The 26,943-nt window shown below is 33.7% G+C and overlaps 1 protein-coding gene across 1 annotated transcript in view; it reads right to left on the bottom strand.

Annotated features, from left to right (window-relative positions):
- Positions 1 to 7,295: 7,295 nt before the first annotated feature.
- The window catches only part of LOC132915756 (uncharacterized), a 34,089-nt gene continuing 14,441 nt past the window's right edge, over positions 7,296 to 26,943 (bottom strand). The window contains exons 3-7 of the mRNA XM_060975565.1: positions 10,266 to 10,364; positions 9,598 to 10,194; positions 8,855 to 9,555; positions 8,101 to 8,325; positions 7,296 to 8,013 (exon numbers count right to left, since the gene is read on the bottom strand). Coding sequence (XP_060831548.1) covers positions 8,158 to 8,325; positions 8,855 to 9,555; positions 9,598 to 10,194; positions 10,266 to 10,364 — 1,565 coding nt within the window. The 3' untranslated portion in view covers positions 7,296 to 8,013; positions 8,101 to 8,157. The remainder of the gene's footprint in view (positions 8,014 to 8,100; positions 8,326 to 8,854; positions 9,556 to 9,597; positions 10,195 to 10,265; positions 10,365 to 26,943) is intronic.

The following is a 26,943-nucleotide window of genomic DNA, read 5'->3' as shown; positions in this document are numbered from 1 at the left end:
AAGGGGAAGAATTAAGATTTATAATTATGCTTAAACATATTATAATATAAGGCATTCAATAATATTCAAATTGCGACTTCTAAACGGATTACAGATTTTTCCTGACAAAGTTCCACCGTTCCCTCGAAAGCCCGTCATAATTCCTTCGGGAACATCTCTTAAGCGTTTCAATGAAATTGTCGAGCACAGCACTCTTCTGGTCCCCAGCAAACTCAATTTCAATAGAACTACATTTAGCATTAATTATATGCGTAAGATGGGATTTATTCAAATCATGTCGTATAATAAATATTCACAAGATATATGTATACATTAAATATATTGTAATATCTGTTTTCAGCAGTTTCGCTACTTTTATATAAAACAATATAAAAATGTAAATGTATGTAAGGTGGTTGAAACGACATAGCGAGATCATAATATCGGTCAATAACTATTTAAATATTTTTGTGCTAAATATATTATTAAAAAAAATATATATGTTTATATGTACTTGTATTAAATATTTGTAAATTCTATATACATTATTAGATTGATTGCAAACTTTACCGATGACCGTAATAGTCGTCTACGTCGGTTAAAACTAAATCATAGATATTTATGCAAATTTTTGTAAATTTCAATATTAAATTTTTGTAACTTACAGAATGGAATTTAAAAAATGTTGCATCTACTAAATATTATAAAATCTACTATGTTCTCAATGGAGTTTACAATAAAACTTTACCGTTGAACAACGATCGTCTAAATAAACATAAGTCTGGCGATGTAATTAAACCTGTGTTTTATTTTGAACTACTGATAACGATGAAACTTTTCATGTTGACGATGGTATAAAGAGATACGTGCATCCGCAAAACGAGCAAATGTAGGAAGCGAGTAAATAAATTTCAGAATTGTTAAATATGAAAATTACCGTTACACTGTGGATTTTATCCAACGTCATGTATTCTGAACACGACTAAAGGATTAAAACCCCGACAGATATTTGTTTCGTCCGAAACAAATATATATATATGTATATATATACAGAGAGAGAGAGAGACAGAGTAACATAGATATGTATAGTAACATAATCTCTAAGCGACCTTCATCTCGTGAAGTTTATGCCTATCGAGATCGCAGGTTTTAGCAAACGTGGACGTTGAAACCAAAGAATATAAGGAAATATCTTCTATTGCAGTAATATCATTTATCCCTTACTTTCTCTTAGATTATCGTCTTTCACTTGCTTCGGCTAATTCATTACGAACGGTACTCGACTCGCTGACAAATTGAAAGCGATTACGTCTTCGGATCCTCTCGCGTGTCGTTTCAGATTTCAGGTTTAATTTTCCAAACTAAATTCCACTTCAGGATCTTCTTACGTTATATACATAATCCTATTTTATCATTAATTATTCGAGGCGATAGAAAGCAGAAATGTATGTAGTTGTTCGTGTGCTAAAATGGCCTTGTAAATTCTAAAAAAAAAAAAAAAAAAGAAAAAAAGCCTTGGAAAAATGAAAAAACCATTCTCAATACTGGCCGAATTTCATGTAAAATACTGTTCACGTTGTCACAGTTGAAAGAGATACTTTAGTGGACTTACTCGGATGGATCACCTAGCAGATTACTACACACATACGTTCATCCATATACACACACACATACGCTTCTACTATCGTGAAACATATTTTGCGTTAGTTAAAAACTACGCGTAGGAGAAGAAAACATTTTTCCACACAGTTGTTTGTAATACAATTTGGACGAGATATTTTGCAACGCAATATCCTTTACATGACGCTTTGTACGAGATAGCTCGCAGAGAAATATCGCTCATGTGGCGCTTTGAACGTGATATGTATGTTACACGTTTTTCACTAGAAAGAAAGATCTCGCAAATTCGAGGAACGAATCTCGCAGAATGATTCGCAGAAAAATTAATTTGTAAAATACTGCGTATTTATGAATATAAAAGAGCATCGGTTTCCACGAACAAGTAATCCTATTCCTTTGTCGTATGAAATAATTCAAAGCACGGTATTATGCATAATGGTACGTTACAATCGTTACAAAAGTACCTCGTTTTTTCTACGTAATTCATTCTCCTCACAACGTACGCAGTATTTTGTAGGATGGCATTTCTTTATCGTAGGAGCTATTTTCTTAGGGAAACATCGAGATTTAATGCAAAAGAGGAACTTTTTCTGAGATCTTTTTGTTTTGCGATAAAAATTTTCAACTGGTGTAAAATACTTCTTTAATGATCCAGAAATAATGTCTTCTTTTATCTCGCGAAAAGTTTTTCCATCTTCGTGACAAGAGAATATTACAAGACAATTAAATATCGTTATGTTAAGCAAATGTAGAAGATACTTCTCGTGCCATTTCATAAATTTACTTATGGTCAGATTCTCCCGTAAAATTTGATGGATTTCATTTGCTCCACTCATGTATGTGTTATAATCTAGAACGACATTGAGTTTCTGCCGGTATTGTCCCGTACCGTGATCGATATTAGTTGACATCACCAAGCGAGGAGAATGTACAGTAGCAAGGGTTGATACTAGCTTCTTGTCTTCCCACGCACAAAAAGCCACCGTTTCGCTATATCTGACTAGCATTTGTCCTTTTTTCAATTTTTTTATATCTCTTGCAATCGTCCCGTAACGTGGCATTTCCTTTCGTTTTAGACGTACAATACCGCAAACGTTAGTTCCATTTTTATGTAATATTTCGTACAAGGCAGGAGACGAATGGTAATTATTGAGGAACAGAGTTCTTCCTTGTTGAAGCAAATGTTTCGTTAAATGTAATACAATTGAACCGTAGGCATCAAGTGGTTTGGAATTCAAGTCACGTAGCAATTGTCCACTTCGAATTGTATACATAGCCAGTTTCACATTCAGCCAAAACAAAGGTTTTTAGTCCAAAAGTTGCTCGTTTGTTAGGAATATACTGGTTATATGGCAGTCTATCTTCCCATAGCATCACGCTTTCATTAACGACGATATTTCTTTCTGGCCGATACGCGCTTTGAAAGCGTAACGGTAATCTGTCGATAACAGGTTGTACTTTGTACGTTACATCGATGTCTTTTCCATTTATTTTTCTCATTATCCTCGTCGTTAAAATTTAAGAATCGCAGGATTCGCAAGAATTTGTCTCGTGACATAACGTTTCTTATAAATTGAAAGCTGTACATGGGATCGGTATTCCAATACATAGAGATCGTAGGTAAATGGACTATACACGTGTAAATAATAATAGGGATGGCGGAATACATATCAGTAACGGTAATATTATAAGGAACCCTGGAGAAACCGTATTTCTCGAACGAAGCGAAGGAAATATCCCGCGTATTCGTTTATTAGTCAACGATATTGCGTCGACATATGTGTCTCTTTCGTGTTCCAAAGCGATTAACAACATTTGAACCTGAGATATTTTGTTCAAAGCATCGCATGAATAATATACCGTGAGGTATTTCGTATAAAGCGTTATACGAAACGACATTGCGTTGTAAAATATTTCCTTCTCAAATACGAGAGGATTAAAAGGATAAACATAACAAATGGAATATTGAAACGACGAACAGAATAACAAAATAACTGTTTACTTGGAGGTATAAAGTCTGATGAATTTGTTTTGTCCTTGTTTATCTTATCGATTTGAATTAAACGTAATTACCTTTACGTAATTATTATGAATACCTTGTACAGAAACCACTGTACGTTTCAAAAGTCTAAGAAATGAATTTTCGTTTGCAAATTTCACCTATAAATTAGTATACACAAGCAACTTGTACATGCAGATAGAGAAATTCCACTTATTTCCTTGCATTTTGTTTTAAGGATGAAAGGATAAAATGGCTGAACGTAATAATCCTTCTTTCATACCAATTTAATGTAAGAATCGTATCGTTGAATAAACACAAATACCTACAAATCGAAAAATTCTGTTTAAATGAATATGTATGTATACATGCATTTACAATCAAGTTCCATGAATTCGTATCCATGAATTGAAATTATTTTCATATATTCGAGAACAAAAGGACACGTATTTATACGTAACTATCGATACTATCGATTTATACGTAGCTATATATAAGGAAAAAGTATGCTTGTTTCTTTCGTGAAATGCAGATATACACAATTACGTATAATTTCATGGTAAATAAATGTTTAAATAAATATTGCAGAGAGTAATTAGTCGATATACCAATAAGTATTTAAGTATTTATAAATATCGTGTACCAATAAGTATTTATATTTTATTTATTTCATATTTTTAATTTTCTCTTTACGTCAAAAGTTCTCTTCTCCTATCTCAATTATCCCAGAACTTTTCAGGTTTTTCGGCGAAAAACTTTATTGTATAATTTCTTGTGTCGACCAAAGAGTTACGGTCTTTATCATTAAGGGAATTTTGTAATGACCTGAATAGGGGAAAATTTGAGGGTCCAACGTCTGTTGAACACGGTGGGCGTGCTTCAACATCTTTTGTCGAGTAATCAAAGACGCGCAAAGCCACGCATTGTTCTGACGAAACTGAAACTTCTGGACGTTTTTGTTCAATTGCTGTCTCTAATTCGTCTCATTGCGAGCAATATCCTTCCGAATTTATCGTCTGGTCGTTTGTCGTCATAAACAGCGGATATATTGTTTCCTACTTGTGTAGCATTTTTGCCTTTTCGGTAAAAGAAAAGCATCAAATGCCTATAATGCACTTTGTTTCCTTCCATATTTAGATTTGAAACTAACAAAAATTAATGTATTCTAAGCAAGACTTTTTCTAAAGATGCATCAAATATCACCTTTTACGATATGTACACAATTCATTTGTTTTCAATCATTCTGATATATTCAGACCTGTTTTAATGCCACCTACTGAACATCGGCACGAAATTTCCCAACAACCCAATGTATCACGTAATATATAATTTAAATATCTTTATAAAACAATCTCGTAACTCCTGTATATATTGCGTATGATGGAGGCAGACATAGTTTTGCTTCTTTCTCCTTTTTATAATTTATCACGTGTCTGATAAAATCTCATACGAATAGTTCATAGAAATAACTCAAATCTAATTTCTATATCACAATATCGAATCTTGATTCTGTAAGTATGATAATATAACCATAGTGTTCAAAGAATAGGAAATCAAAATATATGACTATTTCAGCTTGTTGAAACAGTTTAATAATATGTAAAAATACAATTTTATAGTTTACATGTACATCTATGTTTATATGTATGTAAGTACATATATACCATTGATCGTTTTAGATAATAAATGCTGTAAACATACTGTAAAATAAAAATAGGGATAAATAGAAGCTTTTTAAGTTTATGTAATATGTAAATAGCAAATCTGAAAGATCCTAAAAAGTGTATCAGAAAAAGTATAGAATCCAAAAATGACCAAATATTATTTCATTTTATAAGAGTTTTATTTGAAGAAGCTATTACATCTTTATATACTGTAACATTAAATTTGAATACAAGTTTATCTTAGGATAAGTTAAGTTAGTAATTTTGTTATATACGTACATAAAATAATACAAAATATATAAAACTAAATTCTATTTGTTTGTTGCTCATATTCTGGAAATATATAAGTGGAGTATAAACATATAAACATATTGTGGAGTTCTCTGATTTTAATACCACCCAATATCGATAAATGTTATATATATATATATATATATATATATATATATATATATATATGCAGTATCGAGGGAAAACCCTAAGAAATTGAGATCTACTTGACCATGGATTGTTCACGTCTCTGAAACTTGTGCGTGCCGGGCATACCGGAGTCATGCTATAAGGGGAGGCCGTTAATTAATTGAGAAGCGAGTATTGTCAGGTTGCCAAGGAGTGTGGTCAGCGTGAAAAAGAGCGTTGGAACCGTTGTAACGAGAGTAGCGAATGACAAATGGTGACTACGTGTATATAGATTGGCCGTACATCATACTTGATTTTGTGTTGACGTGAACGATATTAAAACCTACTAGCACTATACTCTCCCCCATTACATTACACGATATACACACGTGTACACACACACACACACACACACACACACACACACCATATCATATCATATATCGTGTAATGTAAAACTTATATACTCCTCTCCGTACCTCTCTGTACCCCTCGGATCAATCTTTGTTTTTAAAGAGAGCTAATCATTTACTTCATACCTCTATTAAGTACACGCCCTTGCCCTGACCGTGACCGCGTCCCATTAATCTAGGGCATCCATAAATCTAGGGCACCCATAAATCTAGGGCACCCATATTCGGATTAAATCACAAATAATTATTTCTCAGCTTTATTATTTAAATACAGCTATAATAATAATAAAAAAAAAACTGGACTAAAGTATCGGGGACCTTTCCAAACATTTCAAAAGAAAAAGTCCAATGTCCTTTCATCTCCGACATATATGTATATATATATTAAAATGTCACACCTACTTTTATCATCAAGTGACATTAAAATCAGAAAATCGAGCAAAATGTCATAATCCACAATTATGCTTGTTTCATCTTTAGTTAAAAAACACAATGTATTGCGTTATCACATTCTCTGCAATTTCCGTATTATTAGCGAGAAGGGAGGTAGTATATTCAGGTAGATTACGAAAGGAACTAATATAATTGTGCTCGACAGAGATGTAACAGGTGCAACTACGCTGCGTGTTATTCATAACGAACAGTGCTTCGGCATCTCGAACATCTACACATCTTGATTTGCAAATAGCTATGCACAGTTGCAACAGATTTAATAAGGTCTCAGAACACTTAACTCGTCCTTCTACGTTTTACAACTTGCAAGATCTCTACGTTGAAAGATACATTATCAATTTGCCAATAAGTTACTTTCAAACACAAACTTATTATTTGTATATTAATTGTTGTTAATATTTTCTCTCATTATAGATATACTTATTATTTTTTTTTTGCATCGTAATAATTATTATTACGCGTTTTCTTATTATCTGAATGATATAATTTTATTACAATTATTAAGTTGTAAATACTGAATTTATTCAAAAATAATGAAGCAAAGATAATTGTTCAGAATCAATTAAATGTATGAAGCAAATTCAATACATTGTACATTATGCATCGCAACATTTCTTTCGTTACAAAAAAAAAAGTTATTAATTCATGAATTTAATTAGTACTGATTAGTATTTTCCTTCTCAACTATAAACGAGTTATATAAGACCTATGCTTAATGAAAGGATATATCTGTTACCCACATAAACTCGTTATTCTCGATAAATTGCAGACATTCGATATTTTATTAAGTTTCCTCATCCACTAGCAGCAAATCATCAATAATGAAAGTTCGTTATTGATCCAAGAATTGATATATCATAAAGAGTATGTGCGTATAGCAGCATCGAGAAAATGTTCAAAATCGTTTCTTTTTTCTTTTTTCTTTTTTCTTCGAAAACGAAGCGTCTTCGACTTGTTTTCTCACGATTGTATGAAATAGATACAATGGCTCATAAAAGTATTTTGCAACTACTATTTTTATGATAGAAAAGCCAAAAACCAATCTGAAAATATACATAAAAGTTATTTACAAACATATATTTAATAAAGATTAGCACACAGCATTAATAGCCTCCTTGGTATGCCTAGAAAAAATCTCAAAAGTGGTTCCAGTAAATATTTAGGCTTATTTCATACATATGGAAAATGTTTGATGAAATGTTAAATGACTGTTTAAATACTTTATTGATTTCTACAAAATATCTGCATACTTGTGTTAGGTGTTTTGTAATATCTATGTATATTTTCAGATTTGCTAAAAACTTTACCAATATAGCTATGACAATCGGATTTTGTTACAATACTAATGACATTTCAAAATGTTTCTTTCAAGACATATAGTATATTCATAAAAGGTGTCTTCTGCAAGAATATGAATACCTTCATGAGCAACTGTATAAAAAGAATGCCGTTACTTGACTCCTATTTTAATCTTCTAAAAGCTTTCCTGATCTTTCGTGGATTGAGTAATCGAGTGGGACTGATCATTGGGCGGTAATTGATGGTGACAGTATTTTGTTGTACTAGAGTAGACGCAGTATTTCGTTGTACTCGAGTAGACGCAGTATCTCGTTGTACTTGAGTAGGTGCACTAAAACAACACATGGCAACACATTTTTTTATGGAAAAAAGATCCTGCTATTAATGTGTAAAATAATTTTATATTTTGTAGATACTTAAATTCATAAACACTAAAACGGAACGATGGTCTAGTATTGGGATTAAAATTAAATCCTTCGGACTGGATTGAACCAGGTTCCTAAAAAGGAAATCATATATTAATCATAATAATGTTAATCATTTGTAAAACACAATCACTAACATAGTTGGTATCGCGAACCTCTAATATACTACAATACAATTTTGTAAATTTCTTTCTATACCGCTGTAAAAGTGCTTTCAACAATAGGAATACGGTAACTCTTATCAGGTCATCGCATTATTCGAAATACTGTTTATCGATAAGTCATGATAGTCATATCTTATGATAGTAGCAATGGAATTTGAAAATGTTACGTATAACGTATATAATATTAGGTTGTCCGAAAAGTTTCTTTCGTTTTATAAGGAAATAATTGATGCACATTTTCTGTTTTATATTATTTTACTGAATTTTGAATGAAACGAAAGAAACTTTTGCGACAGCCTAATCTATTGCTAAAAGATTTTTACGAGTGTTCGGTGTGTACAGAAGAGTGTACAAAGGGTGTACAGAATACAACAGAATAAATCGATTATCGAATATGCTAGGAATTTTTTCAGTGACTTAATACTTTTAGTTTACTTACAGCTGTATGATCTCCTGGTGACGAATCAAAATTAAACGCGCATTCTAGAGGAATAGATGATGAAGTAGACAATTGTTGACTTTGGGTAACAGGTTGCGATATAGAAAATGAACTTGTAGTTGGACATTGCGGAAATGCTGCTAGTTCCGGATTAGGTCCGTTAAATGTATAATCGGTGGAATCAATCGATATTTGAATCTGAGTCGATACAGGAGGTATCATATTCGTAGGAAAATTGAATCGAGTCCCAGGCATTACAGCCGGTTCAGTAGGAATGGCGTTAAATATAAATTTTTGATGTACACGTATAAGAGGCGTTGACTCGCCGGTAGACGTTCTAACAGTACTATCACCAGATACTACTGATTTCACTGACAATGTGCCACGTACAGTTGGCATCCCGAGTGTTGTATTATATGTTGTTTCTTTTTGGTTTGTTGGTGTTGAATCGCAAGCTGCAGGTTTATTTTCTAGCACCGGAGAAGTGCAAGATTTACGTGAAATTGCGCCACCAAATTCACATTGTTTATTAGATAAACTAAAAGTAGTTGGTACCAAAATCGATGATTCGGGTGTTCCAGAATTATGCAAAGTTTGTGATGCATTAGGTACTTGGAATGCTGGACTTGATAATGTTGTTGTCGTTGTTGATTTCCACCAGAAAGGCGTAGATCTACTTTCTGCGTTATCACACGCTGACTCTTAATTTTTTGACGTTGGAGAACCAAGAAACTGGGTCGTACTTGTGTCACCAAATGAATATTGTTTTTTAGATAAATTAAAAGTAGGTGGTTTTAAAATTGATGATTTGGATGTTCCAGATTTATGCAAAGTTTGTGCTGCAGTAGGTACTTGGAATGCTGGACTTGATAATGTTGTTGTCGTTGTTGCTTTCCAACAGAAAGGCGTAGATCTACTCTCTGCGTTATCACGCGCTGACTCTTTACTTTCTGACGTTGGAGAACCAAGAAACTGACTCGTACTTGTGTCACCAAATGAATATTGTTTTTTAGATAAACTAAAAGTAACTGGTGTTAAAATTGACGATTTGGGAGCTGGAAATTCAAGGTTATTCCATTTATCGGTCCATTCTTCTTGGCATGCACGTGAAACTGGTTCAAGTGTTTGTGCAGTTTTTACGTATTTATTATTTGACAATGTTAGAGCATTAAAAGCGTTGGAAATATGTAATGTATCTACTATTGTACTAGAAGTCTTAATCGCTGGAAATTCTGGCATTGAGTCTTTCTTCAGATTTTCTGAATCTTGCTTTACATCGGCCTTTGCATCATCACCTTCAATTCTTCGAAATTTATTTCTATTTTCTGAGATCGACGAAGCTGTATTTTCAGCTGTCTTTGCTGTATTTGTATTTTTTTCCTCCTTCAAACATTGTCGCATATAAAGTTACTTTTAGATATTGTAACATCAATCTCCTGTTGGCCATCTCTGTTAATATCAAATTTAACATTGGCAATATTTGCAGAGATAGATTTAGTCGACGTTGTACCTGGAAATGATTAAATCCTGATAGCAATATTAGCAGTAGAGTTAGCTATATTACAATTTGGACAAAAATAACAGAAATAATCGAATTAACAATTAATGCAGTGAACTGTATAGAAAATGTTTTATTATATATTTCACATATTTTTATAATGTCTTCCTTTTTTAATTGTCCTCGTAATATTATACAAATTCGGAAATTTTAAATTGTACAAAATAGTAGGTCACATTAATATTCGGACCGTCTAAACCAGAATTACTTTTTAGAAATTGGACCAGAGGACTTGAATTTCTTGGAGAAGTTAAAAGGATTAGATTACCAAATGATATGGAAGATAGACTTGGAAAGAAATTGCAATTAGTTGGGATTGCGAAGAAAACAGTAATAGTCATTTGTCATGACATTTTTATCTAAACCTGTAATGACTATTACGATCTTCTAACGATACGTTTCGTAGACTTATGTAGGTTATGTACATGCTTCAAGTTTCATCGAAATCAATTGATGCAGAAAGATGTAAGAATTGTTAGATAGATGTAGAATTGATAGATGTGGAAAACAGGTTTCGTTATTTGCAATTTTATAAATATTGCAGTTTTCGCCATTATGAATATTTAGTTTATACCAATATTGATCGACGAACATTGAGCGCACAGTAGGGGTTAATTAATCAAAATGAAACATTTCATACCACATTATTTACGACGATTAAAAGCAGTTCAGTGAGCATTTAAAGGATTAATCAATTAGAATATAACACGATTTACATATCCACATTTAACACATAGTTAGACAAGCAGAATACACAAATCTGTAGTTAACAGTTATTTTTTTTTTTTTTTTTTTTTTTTTTAAATAGTTTATTTAGCCAATATTTGATTTTTTGTACATTTTTGAGATTCACAATAAACAATGAATTGAGTATAGTGTGTTTAGGCAAAAGTACCGATACGCGTCGGTACGACGTAGCCATGGTCTAATATGTGTCGTGGATTTTCGGTTTTTGCGTTTATTTTTTTGTTTTTTTGGGTTTAAGTCGCTTGGTGCGTGATTTTTGTGTATTCTTGTGTGTGTTGTATTTTGTCCTGAAACTTGGCCGCAAAACAGGACTCCTCGGTGTATTACTTTTATGCGTTGTGGGATTTTGGGGGGGGGGATGAGAGGAAAGGGGAGGGGTAGTTAACAGTTATAAATCAATATGAATGATATATGAAATTCGAGATAAAACACAGGATAACCGAATAAGCCAACGCCCAAATCACGTTGAGTACACTCGTTCCCGTCCGAACACGAGAAACTTAAGCAACGCTGGGCACGGGTGGGGTAGTACTAAGATAGGTGACCACTAGGAGGAGGGAACTGCGTGTGGTGTTGGTTTTTTCAGAGGAGATCAGCCCAACATTGAACTGGTTGAGAAGATGAAGCGAGCAGTAATTGAACGAAGAAGGAGATATACGGAGCATGAAAAAGGACAACCCTGATGATTGCCGACGCCCCGGGTATTTTTACTGGGGTTGTCAGCCCTCAAAGCAGAGAAAGGAGGGCGGGGAAGGGTTTTTAGTGGGTATGGCAACAACATCCGCCCGAGTCCCCCACATAACCCCAGTGATGCGGGTCAATGGGTATGCGTAACAGCATTTTTTTCCCCTCCTCGCGCAAAAAAAAGAAAAAAAGGACAACCGAATAAAATAGCCAAGCATAATATGATAGTTTGATAATGGAATCTTGAAGCAGTTTCCTTCGTTCAATGTTACACTATTTTCTTTTACTATTTATGAACAAGGCAATTGTCGAAATGATTGCAAAATGTATTATAATAAAACAGATCGTATTTTTACGGATTGGCAGTTGTGACCAATTTGTAGATTTGTTTAACAATTGCAGTGACATCGTGATGAATTGTGGGGATACACTCCGGCATAATACAGGCTCAGAATCGCGTAATGATAGAAAAACTTTTCCTCCTTTTCCTTTTTTTTTTTTTTTTTTTTTTTTTTCGAGTTTTTAAGATCATCATTTTCCGAAAATGGAATTCTATCGTATGTTCTTTTATATTTTCTCTAATCGTTACATTTATTTATTCTTTATAGAATAATATTAAGATTCTTTGCCTTAAAATGCCTTCGTACTTACGTAACTCATTTTGAGATAGCAGAGGCATGATCATTATGAATATGTTTTCACACACGGACAATAATTCAGTCACGTAGCAGGTGGCAGGTAGCAGGTACATAAAACATATAATTTAACAAACACGAAGATGGCACCCAGCTGGGGGCAGCCACCCACCTGCTATATTTTATTTTTATTCTTTTATTACCAATAAATAAGATATAATATTTTACCAAATGTCCTTCAGGACAAATTGTAAAAACCAAGATAAACTAAAAAAAGATAAAAAAAATAAAAAAAACGTAGCATGCAGAGCTGAATTTTATCTGTCCACTTTGAAGAATCACTACGGTTGAAACGAGGATAAAAAGTCGCATTTATGTTGTTTCATTTTAGTACACACAAATGGAAACAGCGTTTATCCGTCGCATCTGTGCGAAGTGAAATATAAATTCGCCGAAAGCGACGTTTTCCGACGAATCGTCCGCTGTATCGATCCGCAGTGAGAGAGTGTAAATTTGACTTTACTTAGAACTCGCAACTACGAAGGAACAGTAAGTAATTCCAACATAGAAATTCTCCACGAATTCCAATCTCAAACCTTAAGATCCTTAATAAATGCACCTTTGTACGTAAACCCTCCAATTAGTCAACTACTCGAGTTGTTGGAACAGATCCGCAGGCTAAAAAGACATTATATCTTATATCTAAGCACTAGATTCAAATAGAATCAAATATATTATAAATACTTCTTAATCATGTTATAGTACCACGTCAGATAAATTTATTTAAAATTCTCTAACGAGAATTGATTGTAAAATAAACGCAAATTAAAAAAAAAAAAAACATATAACTTGACCAAACTACTGACCGCGTTTGACTGACCGCGTCTATACAAAGCATCTGTCGATAACTGCTGCTTAAAACAACTGCAAAACGATTGACAAAGGAAACTAATGTATAAGCATCTTTTGTGTGCTTTATTGATACCGTTCAACGTTCAATATTTTTCATCATATAATTGCAATCCTCTAAAGTTACCTCGAGAATATCGGTATTAAATAACTATTTAATTATTTAGTTACAACTAAAAGTTCCTAACATAATTACAATGTTTCATCTACTTTGTTACAAATGCGTAGCTGATAAAGTTACCTTATTGCAATTACGACGCAATAACTGCAAAATAAAGACTGTACGTATACTTGTATTATAAAAATCGTGCAAATAGAATAACAACGGATTGGTGTCCATTTTTTTTTTTTTCTTTTTCGATTACCGATAACTGATAAATTAACGTATTACGAACGTTTTACAGATTAAAACCACTAACAAGCTTTAGGATTTTTATCTGATTTTAGTAAGCACGGTTACCTTCGAATAACAGTAATCCTGTTTTCAACTGTGCATTTTTACACCCGGATGAATATATACTGGAGCAATCGCTTGATGTAAGTTTACCGTTTGACAAGGCACATCCTTGATAAGATCCTACTTACTACCAGTATTATATTCCACTAATTATGGATTAACGAGGCAGCCATTCTACATGGCAGTATAAGCAGGAAATGTAGAGTAGGATTCGTTTATACGATACTAGGTTAAAATTGACTTGAACTTCCCTTGAAAGCTTAAAATGGAGTTAAAATCTTTGCCAAATATGTCTTGAACTTGTATGATTCTGAATTATTTATTAATTCGGTTTGGTTTCTAAAGTGGGAGTGAACGATCGATAAAAGGTTCTACATCCTGAAATAAGTCAAGAATTTATAGAATGTGTTTTCACACGGCGCTTAAGTGAATACAGGCAAAAGTGAATCAATAAGAGAAGTTATTCTGCATTTCAAACTAAATCGAAAATGTAGAATAAAATTTCATAGTACCGTTTCTGGGAAAATAAGATTTGAAAATTTATCGAGTAGACGTGCAGCAAGTCGATTCTTAATTCAACGCATTAAACTCTATTTTCTTAAAGACGAAGCTTTACATAGAAGAAACTTATTTTACATCTTTATTTTCGCAAGCATTAGCCAAATTCACATACATTAAACGAATTCGATTCTCTTGAAAAATCAGATAAATGGAAGAATGTTATTCTTTACTGCATACTTTTTACTTATTTTTGGAGATGGAATACCTCGTATTCCACATCTATCCTTCAAATTTTATTTTCCGTATAATATCTCGTATAATTTCTCGTACTAAGATGCAAGCAAGATGCTAGCAAGCCGCCCTTGAGAGAAGGTTGTTAGCGGGAAGCGTCGTTCCGAGAAAAGTAGATTTCCCGTACCTCCTCTTAGATGGATGGTAGATTTAAGGACTTATTAAAAATAAAGACTATTTGTCCGTTTGAAGGATTTTAATTAACGAAATTCTAAGAATTATAGCGGGTGTTCGGTCTAGCTGAACATGTCCCGTGGAAATGCATCGCCATCTGGTATAATTATCTTGCCCGAAGAATAGGGTCTGTGTGTGGCGAGCCTCGGGGTAGATATCCATTACAACGTTCACTGTCAAGTATCGCTACGACTATTTCTTTTTAAAGGGAGCTATACAATTATTCTGTACCTTTGTTAAGTAAAACGTTTATTCCGTGGTCGTGGCTGCATCTGACAACCAGTTATCGCCTCGAATCCAAACTCGTTATCGCAAATCTCAGACAATTATAATCCATTTAATTCACAAAGGTTTATAATAATCGGTTTAATTTATAAAGACAGTATTGGGATATTTTTCAACGAATTCCAAGGGGGGAGGCCCGGTGTCCTTTCATCTCCGACATATTTATATATATTGAGGTTTTCACGTACGAAAAGTTAAATTTATATATATATATATTCTATACAATATTCTATAGAGTAACATTAGAAAGCGTTTTGCAATAATATCTTCAATCGTAGTAGTGTACATATTCTTCCACTTAATTTCAATTTCGATTATGCTTTGTGAAAAGGCAGTAGTTCCTACGCTCGATAAGAACATAAAATTACAAATTTCACGTTTTCAACATTAACTGATAATTTAACGGGTAAAAACAATTTTAACGAGCGTTCGATCTAATCTTCAAATCACGTGTTTTTCTATAAATGCATCGAACCACTCCGATACAATGATGGAAAGATTTTACGATAAAATACAAATATACATAAATATCTTAATAATTACCGTTAATAATTACCTAAATCGTCTAACAATATAATCACGCGCTATCCATTGCAACACGAACCAAATACGCTTAACTTTCAGATTGTAGAAGTTTGATAAAACGTTTTTTCATATATATATATATATATATATATATTTCGTTGCATAATTTCGATACGAGATTAAATATTTCTTGTTTGAAGTAAAAATAGCAAATAAAAAGATTAATTACTCCAAGTAACTTTATTTGAAAATAACGCTTGAAAACGAATTATTATTGCTAGAATTGCATTTAATATCGTGCAAATATACATACAATTTCGCCATTACTAGCTTTATTACACATTCTGCAGTAGGTATTCTCAGAAGTAGGTATTTAAACTAAATACTGCGAGATAGAATGCTTGTCTTGTGAACAATTTAAGTTTCCAAGTCTGTGCAAATTATTGCGAAGCTTATAAAATGAGGTATGTGAGATATTCATAAGCTTATTCCACGGAATTTAATACAATTTAATACTGTAAATTTAATGCTTGAAAAGAGGAAGGTTTTTCTTCGAGTCGGGTTGTATACTACCGCATAAAAATTTAATCCTCCAATTACACCACATTAACGTTTAGATACATTATTTCATTATATATTTCGTCATATACTTTGCAATATATATCGCAAGATATATTTTATTCGCAACATTATCTATTTAGAAGTATTAGGACATTCGTGTGAAATTTGACGATTAACATGCAAAATATAAAAGTCAGAGTATCAACAGAAATCCACTTATATTTTCTCACGTGATCTGTAATTAGAGGTAACTTCAAAATCGTAATTTTATTTTTATACTTCCATGTATAATTCGTTAATTATTATAATAATCTTATAATATAGAATCACTTATTAATCAATCAATAACCGATGTATACATATCTTGTAGTTTTATCTTTGTATCATCATTTCGTAATATGTTGGATGTAATTTACGATAATGTTATTGTATCTTTATGTTAAATAATGTATTCTACTTATTAACTTGCAGTATGATATGATTATGTATTATAATTTAGTCGCTGGAACCGTGTCATTTGCTATTGCCAATAATTAAATTCTGGACGTTTGTGCATATTAAATTTACAGAAAACGTATGATATATATACGCATATAAAATATGCGCAGTACGTCGGCAGTACGTCAGTACATCATACAAGCTAATATGTCAAACATTATTATACATATAATATTTAACGATCAATATTTAACAGCACTTCTATAATTATTCTGATATGCGCAGTTTGCGCGATAAATTATCAGGTATTTGCCCAAATTTGTAAATGTCAACTGATGAAGTTTATGCAGAACAAGGACGTAAAGTTGGATATTCACTATTATACACGTATAAGATGACAGTTGGATACTGTTGAAAATATTGATGATAGAAAAAAATGTTAAGAAAATCAAAAATATTGCACGGGGAAGAAAATTTAGTGTAATTGAATTTTTTGCACGAGGGCATTTCAAGTTCGCTAAACATAATGATGAATTCAACGACTATACTCATTCAAGATCATTCAAAATCAATCTAAGTCACAGAAAATTTGGTGGTGTTCGTGGTCGATTTTACGAAGCCCACAAGGATTCTCTGTTGCTCGGTACATATTTCCTTGTTCCTTTGATTTTGTTAGTTATGGTACACGGTCGCTATCTACGAGGTTCCGTGAAAGGAAATCTACGTGGGCCATTCGTTTACCTTCTCGGTACATTATGTCAAAAGTAAAATTTTGTAAATAAGCCCACCACCTGTAAACCCCGTCATTCACTTTATTACTGGTTCCCTTCAACGAATTACAATCAATAACAACAAGAAATTCCCGTCCATGTAGATAGTGACGAAAATGTTTAACGGCGTTTACAACTGCCAACGTCTCTAGTTCATACGAATGATACGTAGAATCCACAGGACTCGTTTTCTTACTATACTATACTATTCTATTAGTCGGTTTTTACCGTCGACCTTATTGGTCAAAATAGCCCCGTATCCACGCGATCTAACGTTAGGATGTAATTCTATCGGATAATTAATTAGGGTTGAACATCATTTACGCCAGTTCATCAGTCAGGACGGAAATTACCTTTTGGCTTATATTTTCATGTTTATCTGTCCAATTTAAGGTAAGCAACAAGATACGAGTAGGCGAAGTCGCCCAAGACCTTGGGAACAGCCAAACGACGTCGTTACGTACTCGTATTGCCCGTTGGGGGTGAAAACTGCTGTATATTCTGTAGAATTAGGATGAATGGGAATTTCATGGAACCCGCTGGCCATGTTCGGGCTAATAAGAGGTAGAAGATATCGATCCGCGACAGTATTTTTATTTAGTTCCCGAAAATCTACGCACAATCTGTCCGAGCCGTCCTTTTTCTTTACGAGTTTTCTTTACATAACCGTGAATTACTAGGCCTTATAATTTTTACTCTAATTAATTCGCTTATTCTATCACGCATTATTCTTCGCTCTTTCTCGCTCAATCTATAAGGGCTTCTTCCTTGCGCGGCAACGTTTGGATCAATAAACCGTATTTCTAGCTGGCTCGTATCTACACGAGAGCGTGGGAAGCCCGTAACGAATGAACTTTTGAACTTTTCGAGAACAAAGATCAAACGACTTTAACCATGATCAAGTACCTCGGTATCAACTTCGTAAACATCGATCTTCTTCTCAGCGGTTTTGTCACAGACATTAACAACTTTTGTTTTACAAATAGCAAGACATTTCTGTAATATTCACGTTAAAAGCTTGTCTCAAAATTTCACGATCAATCATGATATCATATTCCAAGTAAGTAACTATCAGCAAGGACATGAAAAATGATCTCCCATGTAAAACCATTAATACATACTGTGAACAAAATTTGTGATGTACATTTAATACAATGTTTTCTATCCCTCGCAGTATTACTAAATTACTCATTCTTTTGCCGGAAAATTTTGGGGCTACGGATTCTTCAATTAGTGAGCATTCAGCTCCCGAAACAAAGTTAAATTGGAACGATTCACCCAGATGATTTAATCTACCAATTGGATCTTCCTCTACGCGGGAGTCTACTCGACGTTCGTTATTACAATCGTAGTTTTTCCTCCACAATAACGGACAATTAGGCGCGACATATCCCTTCTAGCGGCACTTGAAGCAAGATGCCGTCGATGATGTGGCTGATCGGTTTTCATCAGAGTTTCGTATATTCTTCACCTGCTCCAATTTTATCCTCTTGCGACAACCCGACATTCGATGTCCGTAGTGGCCACAGTGATGGCACTTTATCCGGGGCTTTCTGACGAAGCCGTCGACTTCTCCTCGTCGCAGAGAAATCACATTTCACTCTGAAATTGATCTTCCGTCTCTATGTCATTCGTGAGTGCTAGTCGTTCGGAGAGTCGATCTTGTAGACCGAGGCAAAGAGCGGCGGCATTAATTATTTCGGCCGTCAATAAATTTTGCCATCTTGTCTTCAGAAGGGAACGGAGACGATTACCGTAAGCTCCTGAGGATTCGCTCTTCGATAGTCCTTCCTTGTATATCTCCATTAGCGCCGAGGTCGCCGTCTCTTGGCCACCAAAACGCGTGATGAAAAGTTCATTAATTACCGGCTAGGTAATTTCTTCATCGTTCAGTACTTGCGTAATCCAATGCGCTGCAGAACCCTCTAAAGCACGATTCAAGGCAGAAAATAACTCGCTGCCTCGTAAAGGATTTTCTTTCATCATTAGGTTAACGATTATGCACCATGCAGCCGGGTCGGCGCTCACGATACCGGGGTTAAAACGTGGTAGCGTTAAATTTCCAAGTCCGCCGCTCGATCTTTGCTCTCGCGGCTGAGTCAACTCGCGCACAATAGGTCACGAGCTGTTGCATCGTTACAATCGGCACTGATCCCACTTCTGTGATGTCGGGTTATCATTAAGATTAAAGTTGTCACACAATCGAGGTAACGTTTATTAACACAAGTATGGATGTGACAATAACTATATAATAAGTATGGATGTTCGATAACGAATCCGCGGTCAACGGGATAACAGATGTACTTTGCTTAGTTTTTTTCATTTTCAATAACTATCATCGACGATGGAAATTCTTTTTGACTAAGAATAATCACTAGCGTTATCGGCGATAAAAACATTTTTGGATTATTTCTCACCAAATGGTTGGCAAAGCTGATATACATCTAAGAACAATTTATTTGTTATATATATGCAAAATGGACAGGATAGTCGTAGTACAATCGGAAACAGGCTGATTCTACATGAAAAAATAAGTCGAAACTGTACAATAAAATTTGTTCATATGACGCTTCGTTTCTGAGAAAATCAAATTTGAAAATTTGTCAAGCATACTTTAATTTTCCTATGTTTTTCCTATATTTTTTTTACTTATTTTCAAATGAAATTTAAATCCCTGTCGATTATTTACTCTTATCCGGAATTAAGCAAATTTAGGTATATTTGTCAAATCTTCAAAGTCGATTTTCTTGAAAGCGAAGCCGCAGACGAACGAATACCATACGAAATTGCTTTCATATTTTCCACGTGGAATCACCCCTGCCCGATCCTACTACGACTACCGCTCCATCTCGTGTAATAAAATTTTTCGATATGAAATAGCATTTATATTAACTTTTATTCTTACAGTAGATTTCAATTTAATATCTATAATTCGAGAGGGTAACATTTTTGTCCAAATATTGGCTTCGTAAAGACGTCAAAATCCGTAAACGTCAAGCTTTGACAAATAATTTGAAACTTGGTAAACTAGATTGAAGATCTTTCAATTCGTTACGTTTCTACGTTCTCGTGATCCCACGAAAAACAGTTTACAAGCTTGAACGTTCCGTCTCTCATGCTACAACCCCTAGTTAACTCCCCAATCTAATTTTTCTGCGCTGATTTGATTCGCTTGCCGAGCGGATTTCAAATTGTATCTACCGATCGATTTGTTGACCAGGCACGTTTCACTTTCGCGACACGACGACTGCGTTTATTCGCAGCAAACGTATTACGTTACATGGAATGTAAAAGCTCCAACACGATACGAGAACAAAGAGGGGCTCTAGTCCCGTTGAAAATGTTTCCGCGGTCGAGGCATACGAGCCGACTCTCCACCTCACTCGCTTTTTCCCTGCCTCGTCCATGATAAAACCAATAGATCGCCTTGGTCGAACAGGAAAAAATTTGATCTCATCTTGTTAATATGAACGTTCCTCCTCCTTAAGCACCAAATGCCGAAGATTTTATGGAAATGGCACGGCTGTTATATTCCTTCGAGGGGGAGCAATGATCGCATAGGCACTATCGGTTTCCATTATACGTCTCGATTCCATATTGTCGATCGCCTATTTGAGGGGGTTGAACGATAGGCGGAAGTATCAGAGGTCGAGGGTTGAAGCTTAGGGAAACGGAGATTGTAACTACAGGTCGGTTAGAGGTATTGCATCGTAATGTTTCGTTGCAGTGTACCGTTGCTCGTAAGTATAGTTCATAAACGTTGGTTAATCTGTGACGATATCATTGATAGCTGATAATGTATCTAGGCAATTGAAACGATTTGCGACAACATTATTTAGATTTATTTGAAGTGTAGAAATTAATGGTAAATATGATTATAATTAGAAATCTAGTATAGTAATTAAAAAAACTATTGGCACATACTGTTATTCTCCAATGAAGCAGTTTTCCGTCAGATTTTGTTCGTCAAATTTTTGTAACCATATTAAAGTACTACTGATATGAAAATGATATTGATAATGAAATGTAGTATATTTTGACCTAATTAATTAGCATGTAAATGCTGTAATAAATAGAATGGTATGCCGATAGTTTCTGTAGCCACGTGTGCCTTTTTATGCAATCACCAAACTATAATAATAAATTATCTATTAAAAAACAGCAACATTATATTTTCCTATCTAGCGTGTACAATTTGCTATTTAAATATCGCTGATTTTAATATCGGAAGTCAAATTACAACTGAAAGAGATCTGCAAGATTTCTCTTTATCTAATTTATAATCAAAAGATTAAAAAGTTAAAAAATTTGTAGCTGAAGACTTCGTCAATAGTTTTGTAATATTTTACGATTACAAACACCAGTTTTATTGTTGCGTATTAGCTTCGAAAAATTAATTCAATCCGACCATAATATATTATTATATGAAACTAAAGTAATTACGAATGTAGTTATAATAATTTATTCTTAATTTTGTAAAATATACATCAAAAATAAACAAGTGTCTTAATACTTTTTAAGAGTAATGCACACTTTGGTCGATTTGTATGAACAAGACACAAATGCTACTAAAACACATGGTAGAACAAATAAACATCCAGGACCACTTTATTCTCTGTTACAGTCATCCCTGAATATCATAACAGCCTGTTATGCCCGGAGCTATCAAATATTATGGAAGAGTCTTGTTACCGAAAGAATCCATTGTTTTTAGCTCACCCGGTGATAAAGCTATATATACAGTAGATATGATGGAAACGGATTGAATAAATTGATAGATAGAATATTGCGATTAACCGAGGCAATAATATTTAATGTTATTTAACACCTAGATCAATCACGTATTCAATTCAATCAGTACGACACTGATATAGTTTTAAATGAATAATTATTCCACAACAGGATTATGAAAGATGATTAATTCATACGTTTTAGTAACATTCGTGCATTGTCAAAACAAATCAATTAACATATCCAAATACATAGGAGCGAAATCCTACGTAAACATTACAATTTGGTTTAGACACATGTTTAATTTCAGAATATTATAATTTTAATTGATGTTCTACACTTTATACGACGTATGTTATTAATAATAACATGCACAGATTTTGTTATATAGTATACTTTAATGTCACGATCGTTTATCATATATATGTGAATTTTTAACAAATTAAAAACGGATAAAATGTAGAATATAGATAAATAAATATGACGGATGTAAGTGCAATGAAACAAATCAGCCTATTTCTACAACAAACTGAAATTTAACTTTCAGAAAGACTTTTAACAAACTAGGATTTAACCTAGCCGTTTAGAATGTTGTTCATCCTTATAAAAAGTAACCAATTTTTGTTCTCTTTCCATCAATCACGTACGTATTACGCGCAAATTCTGTCAAACATTTTTAAATACAAAGTGTAAGAATTGTCGATATTTCCAGGGAAATTCAAATTACTTTTCACTGAAATTTCATTGAAGCTTTGGAACGAAATATTTTATTTTTTGTTTCGACATAAATTGATTTATTTTTAGACATTTACAATTTCTATTTATTTGACAATCATCAAATAACGTGTCACACAAACTGTTGTCGTTTAATATTTTGCGACAGTGCTTAAAGAATTCATAGCTAGAAGATAATGTACGCATTATAGGACTGTGTAAAATAGTACGTAGCAATTGAAATGCTGCACAAAGGAAATTATTTGATCGTTGACCCAATAGAAGTGAAATAGAAATAATTATGTCGTGTCTTATTATCGAGAAATAACCCTTTATCCTTGTTGAAAAATGTATAATAAAATTGGCCAAAATGTACGCCATGCTGTTGTGAGAAATTTATACGTTTCTAAAGGATATTCCCGCTTTAAAATTTCATTAGTTACCGCTAAGGACATTTCATTAAATCTTCCGACGAGAAGAGTAAACAGAAAAACAAATTTAAAACCAGAATAATTATTTGCAGAAAGAGAGGAATGTGTTTTTCGATCAAATATGAGAGCATATACATCAGAAAATTTAGTCCACCGTAAAACCAGAGAAAATTAATACCGCTGCAAAACAAATACACGTAATCCCCTCAGATATTAAACCGCCAATGTAATTTATTTTTGCTCCTCGCTACTTTTAATTTAGTTTTTATCTTTCCGCTAAATTTCATAAGATTTTTCATAAATTTTCATAAATTTTCACAAGTCTAATTTCCATATGTGCATAGTATTATAATATTTATACGTATCTAATATTTGCGTATTATTTTTCTATATTATATTATATTATATTAATAAATATTTTTACGTTATCCCTTTTATACGTATACACCTGCTAAATACTATAAAAAATACTACACTTTGAATGTTTCAAATATTTGTATATCGTCTCTTCAATTTTTACGTCTTTAAAATTGAACATTATTGATTATGACATTATTTCCTATTATATCCTATTATGGAAATTGTTAATTTTAGAGTCATCATTCTTGTGGATCTGAATACATTTCTATGTGTACATTATTTTCGTTATAGTCTCCCTATTATCGTATTACAATAGACAGATCCATTGGTTATAAGTTAGACATATACGTACATTCTGCCTGTTTATTCTTTCCAATTTCAAATCTTAGTGCACAAATTGCAGATTTTTCGTATCTGTAGTCAATGATTGACCGGATTTGAAAGTAGTATATAAAAACTGACTGTTGCAGTTTTTCAGCAATGTCATATGATTCTTACAATATGACGACCAGATGCGTAAGTAGATGTGTAGAAAAAAAGATGAAAATAGTATAATAAATAGGAACAAGTTATATACATAAATAGATAATATATACACTATATATATATATATATATATTGCTCTCAACTGTTACAAAGACTTCGCGATATCAATGCTAGTAATATTTACTTATATTTTTATAATTATCGATAAATGTACTACAGAAATTGCGAACCACGCGAATAAGTGATCGCAAAAAAAAAAAGAAAAAAAGAAATTTTTTCAGGAAGTACCGAACCCTCTGATAATTCCTGTAAAATTCTACCGTAATTCAACACTCACTTGTAAAATTCTACCGTAATTCAACCCTCACTGTGTTGCTTCCTACGCGCGAATAGAAGCTGGAGGATGCGCCAACGCGGTATGGATGACGGAAGGGGGAAGTTATCGATCGTCCGCCGCAAACACGGTCGAGGAGGCACGCTTCAAAAAAAACGTCCAAGCTATTGATGTTTAGAATAGTTGCGAAAGAACGTTTATGCAATACCTTAAGGACTAGAGACGATATTCTTTCGCTTTACCGACCATAACAGAGCCGATCCTCGCTGTCGAAGATTATACATTCCGTGAATCGACGAGCTGGCCATCGTTGACGTAATTTAACACCGTATCAAAGACCTTAAAAGTATTATAGTTCATGTCAAACGAGCATCTAGTATCGAGATAACGAACCATTATTTTCCTATAGTACGTCATCATACGCCGTTTTATAATAGGTTCGATCGCGCGATGTAACACGATTTTGGTACCGTTTATCGTCTCACATGCGAAATGAATTTTACTTTTACTATGCATGACTTTCTGTATCAAGACTCTGATGAATTTTAACCTATTAACTAGGGTCATCCTTTGATCAAAAACTTCTATAACCGATCAAAGTCAACGACAAAACCAGCACAGCATAGACGCAATAACTTATATTATATTATTATATTATAATAATATAATAATTTTTGTAACCTCTATATAGATTTTCAGACTCGTTACAAATTTGAGCAGCGTAGTCACGATATATTTGTGTTTTATTACAATATTGGCGAAACTTCAAAATGTTACGTATAGCAAATAGAATATATGTGAGTCGCAACATGTGGACCATTTTGTCGATTTACATCAACAATTCACGAATGTTACTAAAATATATAGATAAATGACAAATTAATAATCAAAGCCATATTTATTATCTTCTTGTGGAATCATTAGATTTTTTAAATTACGCATAACGGTTGTTACGTCGAGTGACACCCTCATCGACCGGATCATCTACCGCGGGCAGACTGGCAACCAGATGTTCGCACATTGTCACGGCGCCCCTTCAATGTCGTGTTTCTAACCGTCGCTAGCGGTCCGCCGGCGTCGTATATCAATACAATGTATCGACGAGTGTATGGTTGCCACCTGGCCGCGAGTTCCAGAGACTTTTATCTCTTGTGACGCTCATATTAGTGTATGACTAATCGTTGAATATAGACGATATTTTAACCTATTAACACAGTGATAAATTCATTAAACCGCTCCGGTTATCCTAATCGAAACACGAGGAACCACTACTTCGCGGTGTCGATTACACGAATCGTAGCGAGAATTTACCCCTCTCGCTGACGCGTTTTCCCCGCGACCGCGTCTCTCCGCAAACGGTCGTAACAACGTTCGACGAGATAAATACGTCACATAAATACGTGATAGATACGTTTGCATATGGCCTTATACATAAATATGCAAAACATGCATCATACAAAGAACGTGAAATAAAACAATACATTTTTATAGTCTGCTAATCATTCTAACAAACTTCTATCTTTATATATTTCATTTTATTTATTATTTATTTATTAATTTCGTTCTCCTATTTGCATTCTATAAAAAAGCACATTTGCATAAACATCAGCAGTGTCATAACATGTACAACGTACATATCTATAAAAATGTTCTATGGTAAATGTCGGAAAACTTTCATGAGCCACTGTGTGTAAGTAATACTTGACGTAACTGACAAGCAAAACATACATGGTGAACAATGAAAAGAGAGAAAAAGGAAAAGAAAAGGAAAAAAAGAAAGAAAGAAAAGGAAAGAATGAAAGAAAGAAAAGGAAAGAAAGAAAGAAAGAAAAAGAAAGAAAGAAAGAAAGAAATATTATAATGCAAACTGTAACAGCAGGTAGAACCGCAGAAAAATTCGACTCGATAACCGCAGGAATATCAATGAGCCGGTCGCATTCTTCGATTACAAATAGTTGTTATTGTGACACACGGCAAGCAGAACGTAATTTGCGTTGCTCGTTCGCGATGTGACTGTTAAAACAAACGAGTAACCGGCCCGTGGCTGTTCACTTCGAGAACATCAGAGCTCGTAATGGATGACAGCTATTAGTGTCTGGTGCACGCCCGAAAATTGCTGGCGTTAACTTTATCATCGTGGTCAGTGAAACTGTTGATTATTGTCGGTTACGGTTTAAACGGTATTGGACCATGCTGCAACAAATCATTGGAACGCATCGATTGCCCGGCTAAGCTTCACGCAATTGCTTTTTTCACGCACCGAGTGTGCCGATGGATACGATTAAAAATCAAATTTCGAATAATTTCATACTGGCCAAGGCAGATAGAAAATTGTTAACCTGTTGATAACTAGGTCATTTCTTAACCAGAAACGTCTACAATTAATGAATTAAAAATTTACAAAAAGAATCAACCTCGGTTAAATTAATTATAGTATTTGCAAATATACGTATATACAGTGCTGGACAAAAGTATTGGCACAGCATGATTGTTATGAT

This window comes from Bombus pascuorum, unplaced genomic scaffold, assembly GCF_905332965.1.
Source record: "Bombus pascuorum unplaced genomic scaffold, iyBomPasc1.1, whole genome shotgun sequence".
Classification (NCBI taxonomy): Eukaryota; Metazoa; Arthropoda; class Insecta; order Hymenoptera; family Apidae; genus Bombus; species Bombus pascuorum.
The sequence above is the reverse complement of the archived record's forward strand: the minus strand, read 5'-3'. Positions and strand labels throughout refer to the sequence as shown.